This window comes from Panthera tigris, chromosome B2, assembly GCF_018350195.1.
Source record: "Panthera tigris isolate Pti1 chromosome B2, P.tigris_Pti1_mat1.1, whole genome shotgun sequence".
Classification (NCBI taxonomy): Eukaryota; Metazoa; Chordata; class Mammalia; order Carnivora; family Felidae; genus Panthera; species Panthera tigris.
This window is the reverse complement of record NC_056664.1, coordinates 120,946,354-120,970,701: the sequence shown is the minus strand read 5'-3', so window position 1 is coordinate 120,970,701 and position 24,348 is coordinate 120,946,354. Positions and strand designations below refer to the sequence as shown.

At 41.0% G+C, this 24,348-nt stretch overlaps 1 protein-coding gene across 4 annotated transcripts in view; it reads left to right on the top strand.

Annotated features, from left to right (window-relative positions):
* HBS1L (HBS1 like translational GTPase) overlaps nucleotides 1-14,971 on the top strand; it is an 86,891-nt gene extending 71,920 nt beyond the window's left edge. For all 4 annotated transcript variants that reach the window (XM_007078586.3, XM_042987183.1, XM_042987182.1 and 1 more), the window contains 5 exons: nucleotides 2,235-2,325; nucleotides 2,760-2,868; nucleotides 9,334-9,434; nucleotides 12,564-12,708; nucleotides 14,303-14,971. In XM_007078586.3, coding sequence (XP_007078648.1) covers nucleotides 2,235-2,325; nucleotides 2,760-2,868; nucleotides 9,334-9,434; nucleotides 12,564-12,708; nucleotides 14,303-14,314 — 458 coding nt within the window. In that variant the 3' untranslated portion in view covers nucleotides 14,315-14,971. The remainder of the gene's footprint in view (nucleotides 1-2,234; nucleotides 2,326-2,759; nucleotides 2,869-9,333; nucleotides 9,435-12,563; nucleotides 12,709-14,302) is intronic.
* Nucleotides 14,972-24,348: the final 9,377 nt, after the last annotated feature.

Genomic DNA, 24,348 nt, shown 5'->3' with positions numbered 1-24,348 from the left:
AATCATAATTTACATCTGTAAGTCCCACATTCTTTCCCTCTCTTCTTCCTGTCCCTTCCCCACCAGAAAAACTCTAATCATTTATCTTTAATCTTAAAGGAAAGCTGTGTAAGAAGTACCTGAGATCATACCCTACTCCTTGATGGCTACTCTTGTAACCCAACTTGGAGGTTCTCAGTCCTCAATTTCTTTTCTTTTTTTTTTTTTTTTTTTTTGGAATTTTTATTTATTTTTGAGAGAGAGAGAGTGTGAGCAAAGGGAGGGCCAGAGAGAGTAGGAGACACAGAATCCAGAGCAGGCTCCAGGCTCTGAGCTGTCAGCACGGAGTTTGATGCAGGGCTCAAACTCAGGAACTGTGGGAATCATGACCTGAGCTGACGTCAGGTGCTTAACTGACTGAACCACCCAGGCGCCCCTCAGTCCTCAATTTCTAGCTCCGTTGCTTTTGCTTGATTTACTTAATTGCTCAGTGCACCCTTCTATCTCAACAATTCTATCACTAACCAGTAACATCTCCTAAAAAGAGAGAAGTGACTAAATCTGCTACCAAGAAATGGAAATTCTAAATTGTGTTTTCATTTTATTAACACATCGAGTTTTTGGAGTGTTAAAAAAGTACTACTTTGTGTGATGTCTGTCTCATGAAGAAGGTCCTTAAGAAGATGAGTATCATATATAGGACAGTGTAACATATTTGGAGGGAGAAAATCAGATTATAGATTGCCTCTACAAAATTTTATATTGCGAATTAAAATTCTAGTATGAGAGCTCTTCAAAATCCTAAACTAAAGGCAATCTCTTTGTAAGTGGCCAGCTCCTGCCTTCAGTTCCACATTTCATAACAAAAATCAGATGTGATCACTTTAAGTTTACATTTAAAAAAACATTTTTTTTTAATGTTTATTTATTTTTGAGACAGAGACAGAGCATGAACGGGGGAGGGTCAGAGAGAGAGGGAGACACAGAATCCGAAGCAGGCTCCAGGCTCTGAGCTGTCAGCACAGAGCCCGGTGCGGGGCTCTAACTCATGGACCGTGATACCATGACCTGAGCTGAAGTCGGACACTTAACCAACTGAGCCACCCAGGTGCCCCCCCACCTTTTTAAAAAAATTTTTTTTAATAAGTTTACATTTAAAAACTAAATTTAATTAGTTGAAAATTTAACAAACATTCCTTAATATTATAATTGTTAAGTTTTTGGAGTCAAGAACCTCTTTGATGCCTTGATAAAAGTTATGGCTCCTCCTAGACTAATGCAGGTATATACATACATAAAAATTTCAAATAAAACTCTAGGTTGTCTCAGAGCTTTTAAAGTTCTCTTTGAACTCATAAAAAGTCTAAAAGAAACTTAAGAGTTTCTTAAGTGTATGCTACATGGGAAAAAAATAGTATTTTGAGAAAGATATGGGTGAGTTATCATTTACTAAAAATATGTCCATCAAGAACTATTTCACAGTGGTTGGCCTATGCACTGTCTTCATCAAAAGGTTCAAGTTCTAGTGGAAAGGAGCTTACTATTAGCCCATTAATTTGCCCCATAGAATCAGAAAATATGAGATACCTTTTAATAGCTTTTGAATAAGGTAGTGGAGTAATGCCCTTTGTAATTGTTCTCCAGGATTATCCCTCGGTAATAAAGGTGTATAGCAACACCTGGGATCATTTTTAAATTAAATTTCCTTACACTTTTCTTATAACCAGTTAGCATTGTGGATCTCTCTCTCTTTCTGGGAAGCATTTCTTTTGAGCCAGGAATAGTGAAGGGGCCTGTCAAGAGTACCATCTGACTGAGCACTGATGCCCTAAGGGTTACTGGACACCTCCCCTAGTCCCATATTTTATGTTATTAAGTGATTTGAACTGCGTTATTATGCCCGCATCTATTAATATAAGAGAACTATTTGAATGGGGGCATGTTTAATAGCTGTATAAATGAGTTATAAAATGAATTGTATAAATGAGTTTTAAAACCTTGATTAAATAAGCAGAAATCAGCCTTTTTTGGACAAATACAAGTCACTTTATGTTTAGGGTGGTGTTCTAGAAGAGTCAAGTCTAGAGGAAGTGTGTTTTCCTCAACGCTCACAGTTACACTTCTCATTCTCAATCCATTCATATTGAAAATGATGAGTAGTGACTGATGAGGCATAAATCAGCCAAGCTCTCTTGGTTGTTATGGTTTGATATTGAGGTGTTTCACTGTATGCTTTGGTTCTTACTCATTTCCAGGAATCACTCTGCATGATGAACCTGTTGATTGGGCGGCGGCAGGTGATCATGTTAGTCTTACGCTGGTTGGCATGGATATCATCAAGATCAAGTGAGTGAGAAAATGAGTTTAAGCGACCCTTATTTTGGATGTAGGACCTCAAAACATAGATTTTGCAACTCACCTACTGAACTGAAAGAATGAGTATTAATTTCGAATTTCATTTGGCCAAAAATAGGCACTTGTAGAAATGTAAAAATGATGAGCAAAATCTGCTTAAAACTGAAATTAATACATGTCAGCACGTGTACTCAACACGTTCTTTGAGTGAAAGCTGTAACGTATGAAAATGGTGGAAGGTTAATAATGGTATAAGCTTTGCCTTAACCCAGAAGGGAGTATTTAGAAAAGTCCCCAATTTACTTGATTGTTTTATTTGTAAATGGTTTTAGAGATATTCCTATTTGATGTGTATTTATTTGTTCTTCAAGTACCTTCTCTCCCCCCTCCCCCCCCACCCCGTCTCTGTTTTTTTTCTGTTACAGTGTTGGCTGCATATTCTGTGGCCCCAAAGAACCCATTAAAGCTTGCACTCGTTTCAGAGCTCGGATCCTCATCTTTAATATTGAAATTCCTATCACTAAAGGATTTCCTGTAAGTTTCAAAATGTTTGTTATTGTTTTTATAAATTCAGAGTAACTTCATCTTAAAAAGTGTAACTTACTTTACAAGCGAGAATGCTATTATAGTTATTTTCAGCTAACCTCTTACTACCCTAATCCAGAAAAACATGAAATTAGACTTTGAAAGTCATTTGTATTTTTTCATTTTGGTCCTTGAGTCTGATGATTTTTTCAGGGAGGCATTAAAAAGAAATTTTGTAATCAACAGGATACAAAGTAAGGATAATAGTAAAACGCATTTAGGGAAAATGGTTGATGTTTTTTACTGTGTTCTAGAGGCTACCTGACTAATCTTAGATTATGTCTTCTGTTCTGGTTTTAATATGCTTATTTATAGTGTTTTTGATTATAAAAGTAACACATTATTATAGAAAACTTTGGAAAACACACACATAAAAGATAAGAATACTCTGTAATTGCATACTACATAAATATCTCTACACTTTACATTTAGTGTATATTTATGTGTGCGTGTTGTCCACCCATTGGTATTTATGAATACGTTCTGGGGATGCTTGACACAGGGTTAACTTTAATTGGGCTGAAGCAACACATTTAGACCCTGCAGGCTGTGAGGTTTGTTTGTAGGTTATCATTTACCAGCATCATCTGAACATGCACATTTATGGGAAGGAGAGGAGTTTTTCTACTCTAATATTACTTGGCCAGAAGATACACTGCCTGTGAATTGCATGGGTTTCTTCTTTTATGTGTAATTTTTTTTCAGATGTTTGGGGCCATCCTGTGTTTAGAGTTTGATACTTTGCTTTTGCCACTTAACAGATGAAGTTTTTCCTATTAGACTTTTTTTTTTTCTTTCTTGGTCAGCTCATATAGTACAGATTTGCACGACAATAAAATATTTAGTGGAATTAAATGGCTTGCCTTTGAAAATATAAACAGATCGTTTTCAGCATTTAATGCATCTTTGAAATAAAAATAAGACAGTAGTAGTAATTGACCTTTAAGCTCAGTTTAGTTAGTGATCATGTTTTAGAGGTTGGGAATAAATTTATTTAGCTTATTTAAATTCATTTTATACTTACACGCCTTTGAAATAACCATGCACTTTGATTATAACTCTTTGTAATTATTGCTATGTAAATTTGGTCATATAAAAAATATAAGATACTGTTCAAGAATTTTAGTTTTAATCATATACCATTTCTCCCAAATGCTAAAAAAAGACTAAAATTGTTTCTCCAAAATAGTTGTTATAGTTGAAAATATTTAATTTTTAAATATTCAGAATTCTTCTTTAACAGGCAAGAAACTGTAGCTTAATTGCTGTGAATGAATGGCACTCGTTCTTAGAAAGCAGTATGTCCAGTGGGGAGAAACTGGAGAGGTTGGTTACGGCGAGTTTTTACTCATGCAGCAATAATTTTTGCCATTGGAGAGGTAGAGAGGTCAAGAGGTCAGTAGTTACTTTGAATAGTAATACTGTCTTCCTGTCTACAGTAGTTTCTTAAAAATAAGTATGAATTGAAAGTTTGTCCGTGTTCCTTTATGAAATTACACCGCGTATATTGATTCACGAATACGAGGATGAAATTTGTTTCAGAATAAAACAGTCGTGTTTTGTCATTTAATCTGCCCCTTGTGGGAAGGAACCTTCAGTTTTTGTTTGTTGGTTTATTTGTTTTGTTTTTAAACCGAGAAGAGGCTTCCCAAGCAATTAAAATTTTGCTATTTGGGGACTCATTTCTTAACACTACATAAAGTATTTGTGTCTCTTAGTTTGTATGGTAAACTCTATTTAAGAAGAAAAATAGAAGAATGGGTTCGACTTTAACTAAACTTATGCTTTTTTACTGTAAAATATTTTGTAACATAAAATTTACCATTTTAATGGTTTTTAAGCGTACAGTTCAGTGGCGTTTAGTACACTCACGTTTTTGTGCGACCGTCAACACAACACCATCCATCACCACAACTTTTTCCTCACCCCCTACTGAACCTCTGTATCCTCTACGCAAAAACTCCCTGTTACTCCTTCCCTTTTTCCCTTGGCAACCGATATTCTACTTTCTTTCTTTATGAATTTGCCTATCTTACGTCCCTCATAAGTGGAATCATACGGTTTTGTCCTTTTGTGTCTGACTTACTTCATTTAGCATAATGTTTTCAGAGTTCATCAGTATTGTAGCACATGTCAGAATTTCATTTCTTTTTAAGGTTGAATAGTATGTGTATGCCATGTATCGTTTATCCGTTCATCCGTTGATGGACCTTGGGGTTGTTTCCATCTTTTGGCAATTGCGAATAATGCTTCCTTGAACATTGGCATACAAGTATCTGTTTGACCCCCCCCCCCTTTTTTTTTTCTTCAGTTTTTTTGAGTGTGTATCTAAGAGTGGAATTGCTGGATCATGTGGTAATTCTGTGTTTAACTTTTTGAAGAACCGCCAGACTATTTTTCATAGTAGCCGCACCATTTTATGCTCTTTCTAGCAGTGTGCAAGTGGCCTCTTTTCTCCACTTCCTCACCAACACTTGGTAGTGTGTGTGTGTAAGGGGCGGGGGGGGCGGTGTGGATGATTTTTTTAAGCTTCTTTATTTTGAGAGAGAGAATCCAAACAGGCTCTGTGTGCCATCTGCGCAAAGCCCGATGTGGGGCTCGAACTCACAAACCATGAGATCATGACCTGAGCCAAAAATCAAGAGTAGGATGCTTTTAACTGATAGGCAAACTAATGGTTGTGAAGTGAGTGGTATTTCATTGTGGTTTTGATTTGCATTTCCCCTAATGGTTAGTGATGTTGAGTATCTTTTCAGTACTTTATGTATTTTGGATATTAATCCCTTATTAGATATGTGATTTGCAGATATTGTCTTCCATTCTGTGGGCTGTCGTTTTAATCTCTTAATAATGCTGTTTGATGTACAACAGTTTTTAATTTTGATGAGGTCCCATTTATCTTTTGCCGATACTTCTGGTGTCATATATAAGAAATCATTGCCAGATTCAACATCAAGGAAACTTCCCTCTCTGTTTTCTTCTATGAGTTTCATAGTTTTCATTCTTTTGTTTGGGTCTTTGATCCATTTTGAATTAATTTTTGTACATGGGTAAAGTAAGGCTTCATCTTCGTTCTTTTGCATGTGGATTACCCAGTTTTCCCTGCACCATTTGTTGTAAGGACTGTCCTTTCCCTATTGAGTGGTCTTAGCTTTCTTGTTGTAAACTAATGGACCATATATGCCTTGATAGTTTTAAAATATAGGTCACCTGGAAGTGTAAGGAAAATGATAATTTGACTTATTTTACCACCTAACAGATGATGTAGCTCATTACAGTTTTATAAAACACTGCATAATTTTATTTTCACAACCCCACATGAAGTAGAGTCCCAACCCTTATCTGAAACTCTTCAAGCTAGTGTGTTTCAGAGTTCAGAAGTATTCAGATTATAGAAAGGTGATGTGATGCATGCATGTTATGTAAAACCCCTAACAGATGATGGGGCAACACCCTGTAAGCAAACATACTAGTAATTCTGCGTCACAGCTTGTCAATGCTAAGTAGAATAAATAAGGACTGTAAATTGCCTTACTTCAAGTCCTCTTTTGCTACTTAAGTGGGTTATCGCAGAATTAGGAACAACTTAGGTTTTCAGTCTTTTGGATTTTTGAATTGCAGATAAGATCATAGACTTGTGTTAGTGTTGTCTGCACTTCCAGGTGAGGAATTGGAGACTCGGGTGTGGTGACTGTCCGAATAATGAGTGATTAAGCCCGGACTCGTAGTCAGTACTTTTCACTTTGAAATCCTTTTCCTTTTACATTATGCTGCATACTGGTTTGAATTATAGATGACTTGGGTTATATGTAACATGAACTAAATGTTAATATAATATACAGTTACTTTCCACTTACTTGGCATGTAGATTTTTTCACTCGTGTTCCACAAAGGTTTTTTTTGTTTTTGTTTTTGTTTTGTTTTCCTGAGCTACTACCTGTAAGATACTGTGGACATAAAACACACACACACTGTACCCCAAACTGCTACGACCCATTCTTCATCCACCTCATTGGGTGGAACCCACACATAGCTCACAGAAGTTAGAAGAAACTTAAGTAGGTTCGTGTGCCTCTGTTCTTTCAAATTTGGCGAGCCTTGGATGGAGACTGGTATTGATTTCTTAGTCACACCTGAGCCATGTAAGGGGCTTTCTGCTTATTTACCTGTTTGTTGCAAAAAAAATGTTTCTTAGATTTGTAGAACTAGGTTTATGTTACACATTGGTGCTCTTTGACCCCTGACTGTGTCGGATACACAAATGTAACTTTACCATGTGTTGTGGAAGGTTTTTTCCCCTGGTAAGAGTTGGTCATTAAATTTTTCTGGAATGTTTCCAGTTTATAATGGTCAAATGCCATTGATAAAAAACAAAACAAAACAAAAACTAATTTGCCTTTGTAGAATAATGGAGGTTTGGTTGTGCCTTTTAAAAAAACAAAGAAACAAAACCACATGACTGATTTCTTCTTGCACGTGTTGTAGGTGTTCTTATTCCTTCATTCTTACATTTATTTCATAAATACTTACTGAGTGCTGGTTAAATGTCTGGTACTGGTATACATAGTTCCTTGTGTCACAGAGTTTATATTTACATGGGATGACAGACACTTAAAACAGCAGCTGCAATAAAAGTGAGAGGTTATGTTGTGGGATTAGGGGACCCAGAGGAAGGTGTCTAGCTCAGACTAGAGGTCAGGCTTCTTGCAGGAGGGGACGCTTCACGCTAAGAGGGTTGGAGTAGCATGAGTAGGAGTTAGCCCAGTGAGGCTGCACAGGTGGAGGCTGTGTTCTAGCCAGAGGCATCACGTGTGCAAAAGCCTAAAGCTTACAAAGGGCGTGGTACATGTAGGGAGTGGAAGCTCTGTGTGCCTGGAACGGAGAATGGAAGAGACGATGGAGAGAGATGAGGCTGGAGAAGTGAGGGTCACGTTGAGAAGGGCCTTGTGCCTAGTAGTGGAGTTAAAGTTTCCATGGTTTTAAAAAGCAAGGGTGTATCGTTAAATTTATCTTTTAGAAGATCAGTCTGGTAGATTCAAGAAGACTGGCTAAGGGAGGGACAAGAGTGGTGGCAGAGAGACCAGGAAGGAGCCTGCACTTTAATTCAGATGAGAGAGGATTGTCCTGGACTGAGGGCAGCATTGTCCTGGGGAGAGAAGTAGACAGAATAAACAAAGTGCTGGTTGAAAGACTTGGGTTTTTAGAAAGTTACAGAGTCCAGGATTGTGCATCCACAAGTCCCCCTTGTATTTCTCTTTTCTGAATGTGCCGTCCCAGCCAAGAAGTCCCATAGTAGAAGTGTCAGTGTTTTTTCAAGCAAACAGCATAAAATGGTCAGACCACTTAAACTTTGCCAGCTTTGCCACTTGCTGAGTATTTGGTCTTCCCACTATACCCAACTATAGACATATTGCACATTTAGTGCTTGTCATTTGAATGAGGATAGCCAGTGTAACTCTTACTCTAGTTGATCCCAGCATATAAAATTCACCTCTGAGGGGCGCCTGGGTGGCTCAGTTGGTTGAGCATCCAACTTCGGCTCAGGTCATGATCTCACAGCTCGTGAGTTTGAGCCCCGTGTCGGGCTCTGTGCTGACAGCTCGGAGCCTGGAGCCTCCTTCAGATTCTGTGTCTCCCTCTGTCTCTGCCCCTAACCCACTCACGTTCTGTCTGTGTCTCTCTCAAAAATAAACATACATTAAAAAAAAAATTAAAATTCACCTCTGAAACATATCACCATGGCCACATTAAGTTGCTTAACCTTTTTGATATTAAACTTCCTTACATATAAAACACGAACAATAATAGCTAAAATTTAAGATCATCAATTAACTGAATAGTCAGCACTTCAAAATAACATTATCTGATTTTTCTCATTGATAAGGAACCTGAGGCTGGAGGTGTTGGGGATAAAGGGCTTTAAAAGGACTTGCCCCAGATCACACACTTGGAAAGTGTAGAGTCAGGCCTGAGTTCAAAGACTGTCTAATAAAGTCCTATATAATATTTTACTCTCATTATCCAACAATGAATACATTAACTACTGCTGAATATCACATGATCCCCCTTCCCTCATTTTTGTGATGGAACAGTTTGCATCTGATGAACATCTATACCAGGCACTGTCTCTGATCTTGTTCAGTTCTCATCACGACCCTGTAAGGAAGGTTGTGTGATCTACTAAGGTTCGTTAAAGTTAGTGGAGGAGAGACTCGAACTAGCTCCTGTGACCTTTTTCCCTTAGTAAGTGAAGGAACACCCTGATCGGAATGGTAGGACTTAGGAAGCAGCTGGAGACCCCGAAAGCTTCCGGCAGGAGTGCCGAGTGCATTCATATGATGGAATGTGACACCAGGATAAACAGCCGCGGGTGCACGATAAAGAGTGTTTTGACAGGACCATTTTTTGTTTCAGGTGCTGTTACACTACCAGACTGTCAGTGAGCCTGCCGTTATTAAACGATTGATTAGCGTCTTAAACAAAAGCACGGGTGAAGTCACAAAGAAGAAGCCAAAGTGAGTATTTTAAAATTTAGCAAAGGGGTGCCTGGGTGGCTCGGGCGGTTGGGCGTCCGGCTTTGGCTCAGGTCATGATCTCACTGTCCGTGGGTTCAAGCCCTGCCTTGAGCTCTGTGCTGACAGCTCAGAGCCTGGAGCCTACTTCGGATTCTGTGTCTCCCTCTCTCTCTGCCCCTCCCCTGCTCAAGCTCTGTCTCTGTCTCTCTCAAAAATAAATAAACATTTAAAAAAAACTAAAATTTAGCAAATTTTTTACTGATTAATTCATTTTGACAGTATTTCTCTTTGTGATAAATGAAATCTAAATCTAATTTTACTTGTTCCAGAAATCTTCCTTTGCGCAGACTAGATTAAAATAAACACAGATCATATATTTAAGCTTCCGTCTAGGTATGAGTGCCGCTAGATATAATTTCTGTTATGGATGGTGGCAGTGGGGTGTGGATTGTGACTAGAGATATTAATGTAAATTTGCATATATGTGTCAAGCCCTAGGTACTGATGATGTAAAAATAAAGGCACTTAAAAAAGTCAGTTCTACATTTTAAAGAATGAATTTCGATTATGCCTAGCCACCAGTTCCAGATTACGCCTGAGTGTTGCCCTTCACTTTCTTGTCGCCTCCTTAATGAGAAGCGTTCCATACTTTAAGAATAGTCCAGGCAAAAAGTGTATTTGCATACCCTGTAGCTTCTAGTTTTTTTCCCACCCAGAATTTTTCTTTCTGTTCAGAATCCACATGGAGCTTTAAGCTGAGGTGATCACCACCATGTCGTTTCCCTCTTGATTATCGTTAATATCCAGGCCTCAATGGGGACAATTCCCTTTGGCTGGGACAAGGTTGGGATTTTTCAAAGGAAGCGCTTCCTGAGAACCTGAAGTTTTTTACCCTGATTCAACTAAAGGCTAACTAACCACAGTTTGGCTTGGCTGCTTTAGCTTTGGGGTTTTCCTCGTTTCAACCCTATGGGGAATCCCACCCAAAATCCCCTTTTTTTCAGTCTTTGGGTGTTCCTCCTCATTTGCACCTGGGTAAGAGGCCCAGAGGTGGTTAGTGGGCTAATAGGTAGGGTGCAAGTGGAAGTGAGTCTTCACTCTGCTCTATGCCCATGCCCGTTTCTCCATCAGTTAGGAAGAAAGAGTTACTGAATCTCTCTTTCGAAGATAGTTCCTTAATAGTTCTTTTTATTTTATTTTTTTAAGATGGATTTTAAAAATGTATTGAGGGGCGCCTGGGTGGCTCAGTCGGTTGAGCGTCCAACTTCGGCTCAGGTCACGATCTCGCGGTCCATGAGTTTGAGCCCCGCGTCAGGCTCTGTGCTGAGTGCTCAGAGCCTGGAGCCTGTTTCAGATTCTGTGTCTCCCTCTCTCTCTGACCCTCCCCCGTTCATGCTCTGTCTCTCTCTGTCTCAAAAATAAATAAACGTTAAAAAAAAAAATTAAAAAAAAAATAAAATGTATTGAAATATGGTTGACATGCAATGTTATATTAGTTTCAGGTGTACAGCATAGTGATTTGACAGTTCTGTGCATTATTCAGTGCTCACCACAGTATGTGTAGTCATTGATACTTCTTGAGGTTTAACCTGAGTCTTTAAAGTCCTTGATGCCATAATGTCCCGAGAAGTGTAAATAATGGCGAACATCTGAATGACCGCTATTTCCTAGGCTCTCTCAGGACTGCTTTCACATGGTTTATATTCTCAGCAACCTTACGAAGCACGTACTATTTCCCCCATTTTTCAGATAAGGAAGCTGAGGTTTAAAGAAGTTATAGAACATGTTCAAGTTCACAGAGCTAGCAAGGGGGCAGAGTCAGGAATTTAACCTAGTCAGCTGGTTCACATAAATTATAGTATTTTTGGCAGGATCCAGGTTGTTTGACCCACACAAGTGATTGGGAGAATTCTCAATCTAAAATTGACTCATCATATCTAATTCTGAATTTTCCCCTCCCTGCTTCTGCTCCCTGCTCAGTGATTCTGGGTTCTACTATATTCTCATATTAATTTTTCCTGGCACCTAATTTGTAGCCTTTCTCTTACTTTACACCAGCACCATTTGGTCTTTCCTTCCTTTCCACCGCTGGCAAATTAGACTTGATTGCTTCATATGGATGGAATCAAGCTTTCTAGAAACAACATTAAGTACAAATTATGAATATATTAGATACTCTCCTTTCTAAGGAATGGGACTTTGGACTGAAATTGTCCAAAGCCAATTTTTGGAAATTTTGGAATACTTTTTTAAAAACTTTTTTGGCTTATTCTGTCTCTGAACTAATCTTTTAGAAGGAGAGTTTATAATTGCTGTTTTCTTTCTAGAACACATCAAAATTAAATTAGAGAATGTTATCGAAATTAAATTAGAGAACATTTTCAAAATGTCCCCTTTTGGGATCTACTCTTCCCGTAAGTTTGGGAGGGCCCATTGCATGAGGATTTTTGTTTATATTTGTATGGAACTGCTTATATGAAGGCTCCTGCCCCACCCCGTTCATTTCCTACAGACATCATACGATGGGAAAATCTTATGTGATTTTATTTTGAACCCTTGTTAAAGAATTATTATTCCTATGTGAGAAAAGAGAGAGGAGGGAAGGAAAGAGAGAGGTTTAGAATAGTCTGTTGGCACTAGGAGATTTTGTCCCCTTTATACATAACTTCCTAACACTTCGTCCCCCCAATTAGAATTTTATATTATGTTCCTCTTTTAAAATGAAAATTCTTTACTTTCTTTATTAGATATTGAACCTCTCAGTTGCATGAGGGAATGAAAGGAAGGCTTTGGTGGAGGGCCCTTGAGCATTTTAGGTTATAGGGTCCTTCAAGAGTTGTATTTGGAAGATTGGTAAAAAAATACACACACACACACACACACACACACACACACACACACACACACACACACGTATATAAAATGTAGCTAATATTTCTTAAATCTAGAATTATTCCTCTCATTTCTTTCAACTGACCCAGAAAAATTCAAAGGTATATATTTTCATTTTAAAAACTCTTTAAGTTTTTGAAAGTTGATGAAATGTGAAATATACATTTTTTGGCTTGTTACCGCATTATTCACCTCTGCGGGCTATCCGTGTCGTCCCCGCTCCCCCTGTCCTGACAGATTGCTGACCAAAGGCCAGAACGCCTTGGTGGAGCTGCAGACGCAACGGCCGGTGGCGCTGGAGCTGTACAAAGACTTTAAGGAGCTGGGGAGGTTCATGCTGCGCTACGGAGGCTCCACCATCGCCGCGGGCGTGGTCACCGAGGTACCGTGAGGGTGGTTACCTGTCGTGGCGTCTCTTCTTTACCTGCTTTGTGAGAATGCTCACTGAGACTTTATGGCTTAAGGGGAACACAGTTATGGTATGAGAACAAGATTTTAAAATTTATGTTCAAGTCTTTTTACATGATGGCAAGAAAATGTGTGGTTTTAGAACTTTTCACAGTGAGACTTCCAAACTATCTTCCCCATGAGTGATATCCCTCAAAATTAAGGTAACTTTCGGGACGCCTGGGGTTGGCTCAGTCGGTTCAGTGTCCGATTCTTCATTTCGGCTCAGGTCATGATCCCAGGGTTCATAAGATCGAGCCCCCACGTGGGGCTCTGTGCCGGCATCGTGGAGCCTGCTTGGGATTCTCTCTCTCCCCCTGTCTCTGCCCTTCCCTTGCTTACACATGCTCTCTCTCTGTCTCTCCGTCTCAAAAATAAATAAACGTTTATTAAAAATTAAAGTAAATTCGGGGCACCTGGCTGGCTCAGTGGATTAAGCATCTGACTTTGGCTCAGGTCACGATCTCACTGTTTGTTTGAGCCCCATGTTGGGTCTTTGCTAACACCTCAGAGCCTGGAGCCTGCTTCAGATTCTTTGTCTCCCCCCATCTCTGCCCCCCTCCAACTCCTTCACTGTCTCTCAGAAATAAATAAATGTTAAAAAAAATTTTTTTTAATTAAATTTGTTGAAAAATAGATTTGGAACTATGCAATCCAAATTATGAGAATACAGACTTTAAGAGTCCAATGAATTTGGGGGAAGTGATTTCATTTAATAGAAGAGCCATCATTATTGTTTTTTCTTTAAATAACTGGTTCTCAGTGTTCTTTGAAATGATTCATTCAGAAAGTTCAATTAATGTTAATGAAAGGGACCTATTGTATAATGTAAGGTGCAGTTGAATTTTGGAGAAAATAGCCAGAACTGGACCAGAGAACTTCAGTAATTTAAATGTTCTTCCACACAATCATGATTAATGTAAATCTTAGGAATATTATTTTTTTAAAGGGAACTTCATTACTTCATTTGATCGTTTTCCGCATGAAAGTTATTCAGTTCATCGAATGGAGTGTCTACTTTGAACATGGGGCTTTCTGTTGCATCCAAATCCAGTTATACTTGCATCCTGCAAAAGGCTTTGGAGTCCAGCTGCCCAAGTTTGTTACTACCCCACTGACTCCTAGCAGCACAAGCACATTTCTCCTTCAGTTTATTCACCTGTAAAAATGGGGTACAGGAACCTACCTCCCAGCGTCGTGAAGTGAAGGTCTACACAAAACACTTGGCACCGTAATTGGCATTCAGTAAATGTTATCTAATGCACTGTCAGCAACGTTACACGTAATCCATCAAAGCATTCTTTCTAAAAGAGCATTCTAGAAATAAGACACAGTGTCTTGTGGAACATAATGGAGAGATTATAGTAAATCTCAGAAATAGCATGACTGGGGAAGGGGAAAAGTTGCAGGAAAAAAGAAAAGTTTCATCTTGATATAATGATTATTTCACTGTCATTTTCCTTTTGTCGTTGTTCTTAAAATGTGAATGAATAAATTATAGCGCCTTTTTTTGTTTTTTTCTTTTACAGATAAAAGAATGATGGGTCAGAATTTCTACCATGTTTCCAAATGCAGTGAAATAGCTAACCTCTGTTTTAAAGAATCCAGTTGTTCAGTTAAAGGAACAATGTGCAATTGATATTTTTTTAAATGAGAGAGAAACTTAAAATGATATAATCAACTACAAAGAAGTATTAATCAGCACTCCTGCGAAAATTTCAAGTTGCCAAATGGCAAAGAAAGGCTAATATTGCACTTTCATTTAAGAAAACAACTTTCCCTTTGAAATGTTAGTGAATGGATTTACTTTGCTGAGGTTTATGGAAACTATCAGAAATATGTATTAGAAGACGTTCAGTCATCATGAAATGAACTCTACTTCCAGCCAAACCACAAAATGTTTACAGTGTTCTCTTTTGATTTTCAACTCTCCTGCGCACATTTTGATGGAAAATAAACTAAATTGGTTGTTGAGGTAGTTAATATTTGACCTGAGCAATTTTTTTTTTAGTTAACTCTAAGAAAAGATTTGCTGAAAGTTATAAAAGAGGTATTTTGTGTTGAGCATAAGAATGTTCTTCCTCCAACAATGAACTTTTGAAAGCTTAGTTTGGAATTAGTGGAACTGTCCCTGTAGGTAACCAAGAGATTATTTAAGGTGTAAAGCCAGCTAATAAATTGCCTTAGTTTGAGCATAACAGCAGATCGTGTTTTGTTTCTTAGAGTCTGTTTATGAGGTTCTCTACCACTCTTGCTAAAAATGACTTGGGGATTTTATGGGATCTTTTTCACCTAAGTTTCCCGACACATGAATTCCTTTTTTTTTTTTTTTTTTTCCTAACAGATTAAATTTCAACTCCTCCATTTCTAACCATAAATTTATTTCTCCTGTTCTCTGTTTTAGAATTACATACATGATGACTTTATCTTGCATACTTTATAGACTGTAAGTCCCCTGTGAGTAAAGCCATGTTTTTCTTTAAAGTTGCAACAGCAAACTCCAAGGTAAATTTAGTTAATGGGTATTTGTTGTGCTGCCTCCTGAGTGTAAGTCGCTTTAGGGTAGAATTCATCCTCAGCTGGGCCTGGGACTCTGATCTGATGGACTGTATGATAAACCTTTTTATTGGGAAATAGTGTGATTTGTATATCGGCGGCTTACCTTGTGTGACAACATTTCTTTTATTCTGTGGAAGAATAACATCCATGTGCTAAAATGTACAGAGTGTAGGTGTGCTGCTGGGTGAATGATCACGGAGCAAACACACCCATATAGTACATTTCTTTACTGAAGAGTGTTTGAGTAGTTGTCACTCCAGTGTAAACTTGCTAAGCTAAGAAAGTGTTTTATTTATGCATTATAGTAATCAGGAATTTAACAGATCGATCTGACAAAAACCTAACTTAAAGTGATGTAAACCAAAAAGAAAGACTAGCGGTAGCCAGACATTGACTCCATCTAGATGGAGCAGCTCAGTGTCAGCAAAGACTCATTCATCTATACTCGCCTTCTCCAGTGTTGGCTTTTCCCTCTGACTCTGTTCAGAACCCCCTGCAATTCCACACCTGGATCCGCAGAGCCTTCATCAAGGTCAAGGGCAGGTTTAAAGAGCATTTGTTTTCCAGAAGTTCTAGAAACAGCTCACCACTGACTGTAATTGAGTTTAATTTCTTTGCTTGGGGCACCCTTGTAGTTGGGTGTGAAGTGGATATCACGCACAGCACGTGGCTGAGAATCATGGGAGGGTTGGATGGAAACTCAGGGTGATTTTAGGCAGGAGAAATTGATTGGGACTGGGCAGGGGTGCGGCCAGAACAAGAGACGTGCACTCAGTGTTGTATAAGGCCTTGATAGAATTAACTGTTAAGAATTTAGCATCGGGGCGCCTGGGTGGTGCAATCGGTTAAGTGTCCGGCTTCGGCTCAGGTCATGATGTCACAGCTTGGGAGTTCGAGCCCCGCATCAGGCTCTGTGCTGACAGCTCAGAGCCTGGAGCCTGCTTCCGAGTCTGTGCCTCCCTCTCTCTCTCTCTGCCCCTCCCCCACTCATGCTCTGTCTCTCTCTGTCTCAGAAATAAATAAACATTAAAAAAAAAAGTTTAGCATCAAAAAATAGTAGCAACAGTAGTAGAAATGAGTGTTTATTTCTCCCTTCTTAAATTGTGATAAAGTGCAGTCTTCTTATTTGCGTTATGTGTACAATTGATTGTTGTTTAAGGGGGTGGAGACATTAAGGGGACGCACCCAGCGTGGGAGAGGTGTGGTGGCAGTAGGAGGTTGGGGTTAAGTGACGAACAGCAAGCATACACCAGCTTGGCTTTGGTGGAAATCTTCCCCCTGAAAATTCCATCCATACTACTAACAGTGCATCCATTTGGGGGCACTTTCGCTTCCCGTGCTGTTTTTCTTCTTCCTATTTATGGTTTCTCTGTTTCTGCACACAAGTGGCTTCTTTGTTCTCTGATCTCAGCTCTTTGTGAATCTCCACCGCTCAATTGCCTGTAGAATAACTGGCCTTAAAAACATGATAGATCCATATTTTGACTTGTTAGTGTTTTTTTCCATAGGTACATTATTTACGACAGTATTTGAGCCCTTCTATTTTGAGAGGTATTTTAGAAAACAATTTCTAGACATAGACTTTTTTTTCTCCTATGGATATGCAGATGAAAAATTACTTTAACCGTTGTTAAAATGTAATCTTTCACTGTATAAAATTTGTAAAATACAGAAAAGTGGAGGGAAGAATAAAATTCACCCATAGTTCCATTGCCTAAATATTGCTGCTGCCAATATTTTGATACATTTCTTTTCTGCCTCTAGCACATATTTTTTTTATTTATTTTGAGAGAGAGTGCATGTGGGTGCACCCCTATTTTTTAATGTAGTTTTGATCATTACTCAAGATCTTTTTATTTTATACTGCAATCAAGATTTTTCAATAGAAGTATTAGTAGCTTTTAATAAATGATGTAAAGGGGCACCTGGGTAGCGGAGTTGCTTGACCTTGCAACTCTTGATTTCAACTCAGGTCATGATCCCGGGGTTGTGGGATCGAGCTCCCATCAGGCTCCGTGCTGAGTGTGGAGCCTGCTTGGGATCCTCTCTGTCTCTCCTTCTGCCCCTCTCCCCTACTCTTGCTTCTCTCTCTTTAAAAAAAAAAAAAAGAAAAGATGTAAAAATACAGTCATTTGAATGTCCCCAGCACATTCCTGATTTGTAGGAATTCATCAGGATTACATGGCTAAAACACATACACACAAACCTTCCAGATAAGAAGACCCAATAAAAATTACTGGGTCATCATTTTCCAGTTTTCCTCTAAAATACCCATAGAAATACATGAATGGAAAAACATTCCTTCCTTCCTTCCTCAACATGAGCCTGCCATATTCTAGGCACAGGAGAGAGCCCTGGAGCACAGGTCTTCCTAGGGCTGACAGCCCAGCCCAGGGGGTTCTCTGAAGAATTAATATGGAAGCATCTAGCAAGAATGTACCTTAAGGACAATGCAGGGGGACTAGGTGAGGAGGGGAGCCATTATGATTCTGTTGAATCTAAGTAATTCAACTTGGAAATCACAGTCTCCCTCCTGCAAAATTAAAAATTGGGGGGGGGGGGGCGGGGAGAGGGAGGCAGGTTTTGCTTTGGCAAAATCACCCAAGAGGGCAGCTTTTGGCCTCCAAACTAGCAACATTTTAAAATCCCACCAACAGTGAAAACCATTCTTTAGAACCCACCTACCTCCAGTAAGAAGAGCCACACCGATGAGCATCTTAACAGTGGGACCAGAGCTGCCACAAGCCAGCAGAACAACGTGCTGACAGGAGGGATGGGGTCCAGGGGCAAGATGAACCCAACAGAAACCCTTGATGGAGCCACTGAAAGCCCTTCTGTATCAGAGGTCTTAGGAAAAGTAGAATCGTTGAATAATTTACAGTCTGGTTCTTTGAAAATGCCAAAGCTATTCAAGATTTTAAAAATAAACATTAGGGATGAGATGAGGCATATAACTACATGATGAGGATTGGTGGAAAGACCGCATGTAACATGAGGTTCAGCTCCCGCGTACCAGCTCGTTGTCACTTTCCAGGGAACCCGTGGGCTCTGATTACAGTAGATAGGATTACTGCGTGCTTTCATGGACCTTGTCCCTGTCCTTGGAATCCTTTCATGGCTGCAATTTCATATTTCATTTGTATAATTCGTCATTTTCTCCTATTGAAATGTCGGTCCCAAGAGGAAAGAGACCTTTTCTGTTTTGCCTACCACTATTTTTCAGCAACTGGAACAGTCCCTAGCACGTATGACTGTTGAGTGAGTGCAAGAATTAATGCCGGTGGCAGCAGATGACTGCTTTCCATTTCCTTATGTGTGTAGTGACCGAAAATTACAAGCTTTTATTTCTATTCTAATGTTGTGTGTGCAGACGGCTACTTTTATAGTGAAGGAAAGAGAAAGAAAAGCAAACTTTAGCACTGCTTCTGTCTGTCCTCTTGTCATTAAACCACAGCCCCACTTTGGAGTCTTTCCTGACCTGGGGTGAGCCTCTTGAGCTGCGGAGATTGAAATGTGCTTGCGTTTCAGAATGCGGACAAGAAATCAACTGGCTGCCAGAGATTCTACCAGGACGCAAATGGACTGTGAGGTGGCTGAGGGCACGTAATACACTCTTGCTTTCTAGCACTGGGCTCCGATAGATTTCTTTTAAAGATGATTGTGAAACACAGCATGAGGGCTGTGGAAAAATCAGCCCTACATGTAGAGTAGTGTTCTGAGCATCTGGAGGCAAAGACCTTTCAGGTGCATCCTAACAAACACGAGTTTTCTTGAACTGCTGCATGGTGTCTCAGCAGGAGATTTTGCTGAGTTGAGGAAGGAATCAGGATAGGCTGGAAGAGACTGCATAGGAACCGACCTAAATCATAACAGCAACATCCAAATACTCGCTGAAGACTGAAAACAGGTGATCATTATAAGTTTGATGACCTGTAAGTTTTCCTTCGGAGCCACTCCTAGAACACAGATAGATGAAAATGGTGGACAGAGAGATCCCAAGATTGCATGTGATGAGAGCACACCATTTTTGTGCAAAACATCACAAAGGGATCACAACCACATTTTTCTGTCAAAACGTTGACTTTTCTAAGATTAAAACAAATCTTGGGAATAAAGCAAGCCTCCCCCAAAAATGTCATCTTCAAAGAAACGAAAAATTAACCCCAGTCTTTTGTGGAGCACCACATTTTAGAAGACAAAGGGACACAGGTGCCAAATGTGTAAAACTTTTAGAGGGGATGTAGGCCACTAATTTCATTATGCGTTTAAAAATTTTTTTTTTAACGTTTATTTATTTTTGAGACAGAGACAGAGCATGAATGGGGGAGGGTCAGAGAGAGAAGGAGACACAGAATCCGAAATAGGCTCCAGGCTCTGAGCTGTCAGCACAGAGCCCGATGCGGGGCTCGAGCTCACGGACCTCGAGATCGTGACCTGAGCCGAAGTCGGACGCTCAACCGACTGAGCCACCCAGGCGGTGGTATTCAGAGGTGAAGGTAAGGAGTCCTTGTGGGAGGGGGTGGAGAAGTGGGGAGGCAGGATATACAATACTCAGGTCATAGATGTAGTTCAAAACTTCCGGGAAGTCATAGTAGAAGAATCTGCATCAAGCATATGTTGGTGCCCATCATTTGTTGGTGTCATCAGTCAAAGACCACCAGGACACGACTAGTCAAAATGACCGATGCTGGCTGCAGCAAGAGAGGCCATCCACGATGGAGACTAGGTGCTTCTGAGTAAGAAGGGGTACAGAGGGGCTTGTTAGAGAGTTTGGCACACATAGGTAATTTTGAGGTGGGCTCGAGTGAGCAAGGGTTTCTTCTGGACTTGGTGGCTGTCAGAAAGTGGAAGTAATTCTGCAACTGGGTACCCTTTGAGGGAGGGGCAATGGCTGCAAGTAAAGCAACAGCAGTCACTCAAGTTAGCCACAGGAGGGAGTCGTTCAGTCGTTTTTATGGTTTGCACAGTGCCTTTCGCTCAGCGGTTATAGGATCTCACTTCAGGATCACAGTGACCTTGTCTGATGTCAGAGATTTAGGAATTGTTAATGTTTGATAGAAGAACACCATGGCCTACCCAAGATGGCCAAGCCAGCTTTCAGCCCTCAGACGCAACTTTTTCCTTACTCGGAAACCACTTAAATAGGTAGAAATAATAGTGTAAAACAGAACAAACAAGTCAATTAAATTATGCCTCCAATATAGGGGCAGGAGGTAGCGTGTGGCGTTTGTAATATCAATTCGGTACCCCATTAACTGGGTTTAATTTTGTGATTCTCAGAGCAGTGTTCTCGTGCTGGAGAAGATACACATTTTCACTTTATCAGCTTCTGTTTTCCTCCATATAGTCACATGATACAATATTATAGTAGAGAGACTTGAGCCCATTAAAAGGCTGCAGAACCAGGAGAGGGGAGAAGGAGGGGGCAGAGAGGAGAGTGTCTTCTGGTCAAGGTTCTTGTGGAGACAGAAGGATGGTGGGGTCCTCAACAGGTCTTGCCTCTGCCTGGAATTACCCACTTCTTGTCTGCCTGTTAACTTCCTCCCCGTCCTTCCTTATCCACCTCCAAAGTCCCGTCCTCTGGTCCCTTCACTGAACTCAGGTGGAGCTCTCCATTCCCCGCCCTGGGTTTCTGCCAAGCATAGTGCCCGCCTTCGGGGTACCCACACGCTACTACATTGTGACTTGCTTTGTGCTCTGTCTCCCCTAGACGAAGGTGAGAGAGAGAACTGGAAGGTACCCGTATCTTCCCCTATGGCTTCTGGAGATGCTTACGTAACAAACACACCGTTTACTTCTTGGTACTGCGGCCCACCTGGGTGGTTCAGAGTTCCAAAAACACTTGAGAGGATCGTGGAAAATCAGGGAATAATTCCAAAAAGAACAATTTGTTGCCTATGAGGTGAAAATTACCCTGTCGCCTTCTGAAGTATTCTAGAACTACTGATCTTCAGAATATTGCACACCTCATGTTCATAATTTTGTCAGTTGAACTTAAAGCCTTGAGTCCTCTATTCTCACTGTGCAGGCCCTGGCGCTAGAGCAACCACTGGGGTGCGGCGGGGGCAGTTGCTGCCAATGGGAGTACACTTGGACGCAGTCCAGGGGTCTGGGCTCAGCAGGATGAGCACTGCAGAGCAGGTGGACCAGTCCGCAGGATTCGGGAGCAGGTCACATGCAGAGGTACAGTGAGGCAGGTGGAACCACAAGGGAGTAGAGTCTCTACTCCTAGGCTTGGGTATCGGATTTTAGTCTCCTTAAGGGAAACAGGCAAGAGACGATTGGTCCTGAGTTTCAAGGGAAGGGCATGAAGACCCATTAGGGCTCAGGCCGAAGTGAGGCTGAATGCCGTGTCCTCAGGAAGCGTCTCCCACTTCACCTGCGCTCTGGTTCCAGAGTCAGGCCTGTGGCTGAGCGGCACGTGGGGATCAATGTTTGCCGTGTAGACAGGAAGGGGCTGCTAGGACGGAGGGAGAAGGGAAGTGAAGGGCCACGGCACTATGCCCAAATGGACCAGGTCAAGCTTGAATGACAAGTGGCACAAAGATGCACCAGCTAAAGCTAACTTCATGTCTGCTCTGAAGCTGGGCCGATTTCTATGAGAAGTTCTGAGAAGCACCAAGTGCACGTTACAAGTACTGGGGCCAGCTTCTTGCACTATTCTGCTTCTCTGTGTCAGAAAATTCCAGAAAATTCCCCCCCGGTGTCCTTGGAAAGTCCCTTCTGTTTAAAAGATCTCCCTTAGGTAGTCCTCTAATTAGAATCTTTTGGATTATTGCAAACTATACAAAAAGACAAAAACCTTGATTAAGCAATCCACATTAGTCTCCGTTGTTTCTGTCGCACAATCAGATCTTTTTCTCAATAGCTTGGGTGAGAGAAATCTCAGTGAAGTGGGGGAGGGGAAGGGAGGGTGATGCATATTTTTGAGCATGACGTGCTTAGGAGAAAGAAGGGTGGGCTTCTAGAAAGTTCGGAAGGAGCAAACAAGACACTGGAAGCTGAGTGGGAGAATCAGGGACACAAACTAAGAAAAGTCTGTCTGCTCTGTCTCTCTCAAAAAAATAAATACATAAATACATAAAAATAAAAATAAAATAAAATAAACATTAAAAAAAAAAAAAAAAAAAAGATAAGTCTGTCTGGGCTGGGTATTTCCCTGCCAGCTCTCTGCTCCAGGCTCCCTCCCTGGTACTTTGAACTGTGGGGCCACAGCTGGGGTCTGCAGACCCTATCGCTCAGATCCCTTGCCAAGTGGCTTTTTGCCAACGGGAGGCACTAGGAAGAGCCTGGAAGGAGGGGGAGGGAAGAGACGCTCCCTGTCTCCAGGCCCTATCAGCATCTCTCCAGCGACAGCTCGAGCTGCAGCCCCCAGCTGCCCTTGGCCCAGCCCGCTGTGGCCACGCCACAACCCTGCAGGAGCTCCCTCTACCCACCTCTTCTTGTGTTCCTGGGGCTCAGACATGACATCTTCTCTTTGATGTTAACTATCGTCTGGGCGCTTCAGCCGGACTGGCCCCTCTCTCCTCTCTCGGCCTTCCAACACAATGTAACCATTTCCCTGCATTAGACTTCGAAATACCCACCCTGGTTTCTGGGTTCCGGAATGGACGCTGGCTGCATGTAGTGTTGTATCTGTCCCTGCACGTATGTTTCTATTTATATGTAACCAGGTATCCAACAGAAGCACCTCGAAATGACCCCACGTCAATAACACAAGATAAAAGAAAAGTCACCTGGAAAAGGAACGTTAAGAATTTTAGGCCGGGAAGAAAAATGTTTGCCTTTAAACTTCTTCCCTGCTTCCCTGCTTCTTACTGGGTGAGGAGAAGGAGCCTCGAGAACGTGGCTAAATTAAATAAGATGAGTAGTAATTCCCAAGTTTCTGCAGGGGCTTTGAGCTGCAAATGAGAGAACACCAGGAGGTTGGTCCTTTGTTCATCAGACCATCATCAGAGGTCACCTTTAGATCTGCAGAGAGGCCTGAAGCTTAGGGAAAGAAGAGCCTCTTGCTTTGCATCACTGATTAGCAGGAATTTTGGAGATTATTTAGAGACCAACAAGGGGGGAGCAGGGAAGCCCTAAGGATCTAAGGTTGTGCACAGCCAGGAAACATCCCAAATGACCAATGAATTTAGAATATTGATATCTCACATTTGACAAAATTTTAGCTACAAAAGTGGCATATTGATAAAGGTTCATCACAAAGTATTCATGAAATTTAAAACTGTATGGAGTAAAAAGAGGAAAAAACCCTCACTCTCCCTGCCCTTTCCAACCCCTCAATCAAATAGGCATCCAATGAGATTATATAGGACATATTATCCACTAGCTCTCTTTTTTCACCTAATTCCACATCCTTTCAATGGCTACATAATATTCCTTACTGTGGGTGTCACAACTAATTACCATATTCGTCAGTTGGTAGACATTTCTATGGTTTTCAGTTTTTTTTTTTAATTTTTTTAATGTTTATTTATTTTTGAGACAGAGAGAGACAGAGCATGAATGGGGGAGGGGCAGAGAGAGAGGGAGACAGAATCAGAAGCAGGCTCCAGGCTCTGAGCCATCAGCCCAGAGACTGACATCGGGCTCGAACTCACGAACCGTGAGATCGCGACCTGAGCTGAAGTCGGACGCTCAACCGACTGAGCCACCCAGGCGCCCCATAGTTTTTAAATGACCATACAAACAGATGTCCTGTGACTCAGCTACTTGCACCAGAGCAAGAAATTCTGTGAGAGAGATTCCTAGGCTTACCAGACTCCAAGTGGGCACATTTAAAATGTTGACGCTTCCGGGGCACCTGGGGGCTCAGCGGGTTAGGCGTCAGACTTCAGCTCAGGTCATGATCTTGGGGTCCGTGAGTTCAAGCCCCTCAGGCTCTGGGCTGACCGCTCGGAGCCTGGAGCCTGCTGCATATTCTGTGCCTCCCTCTCTCTCTGCTCCTCCCTTGCTTGTGCTCTGTCTCTCTGTCTCCCCAAAATAAATAAACACACAAAAAAAATGTTGACAA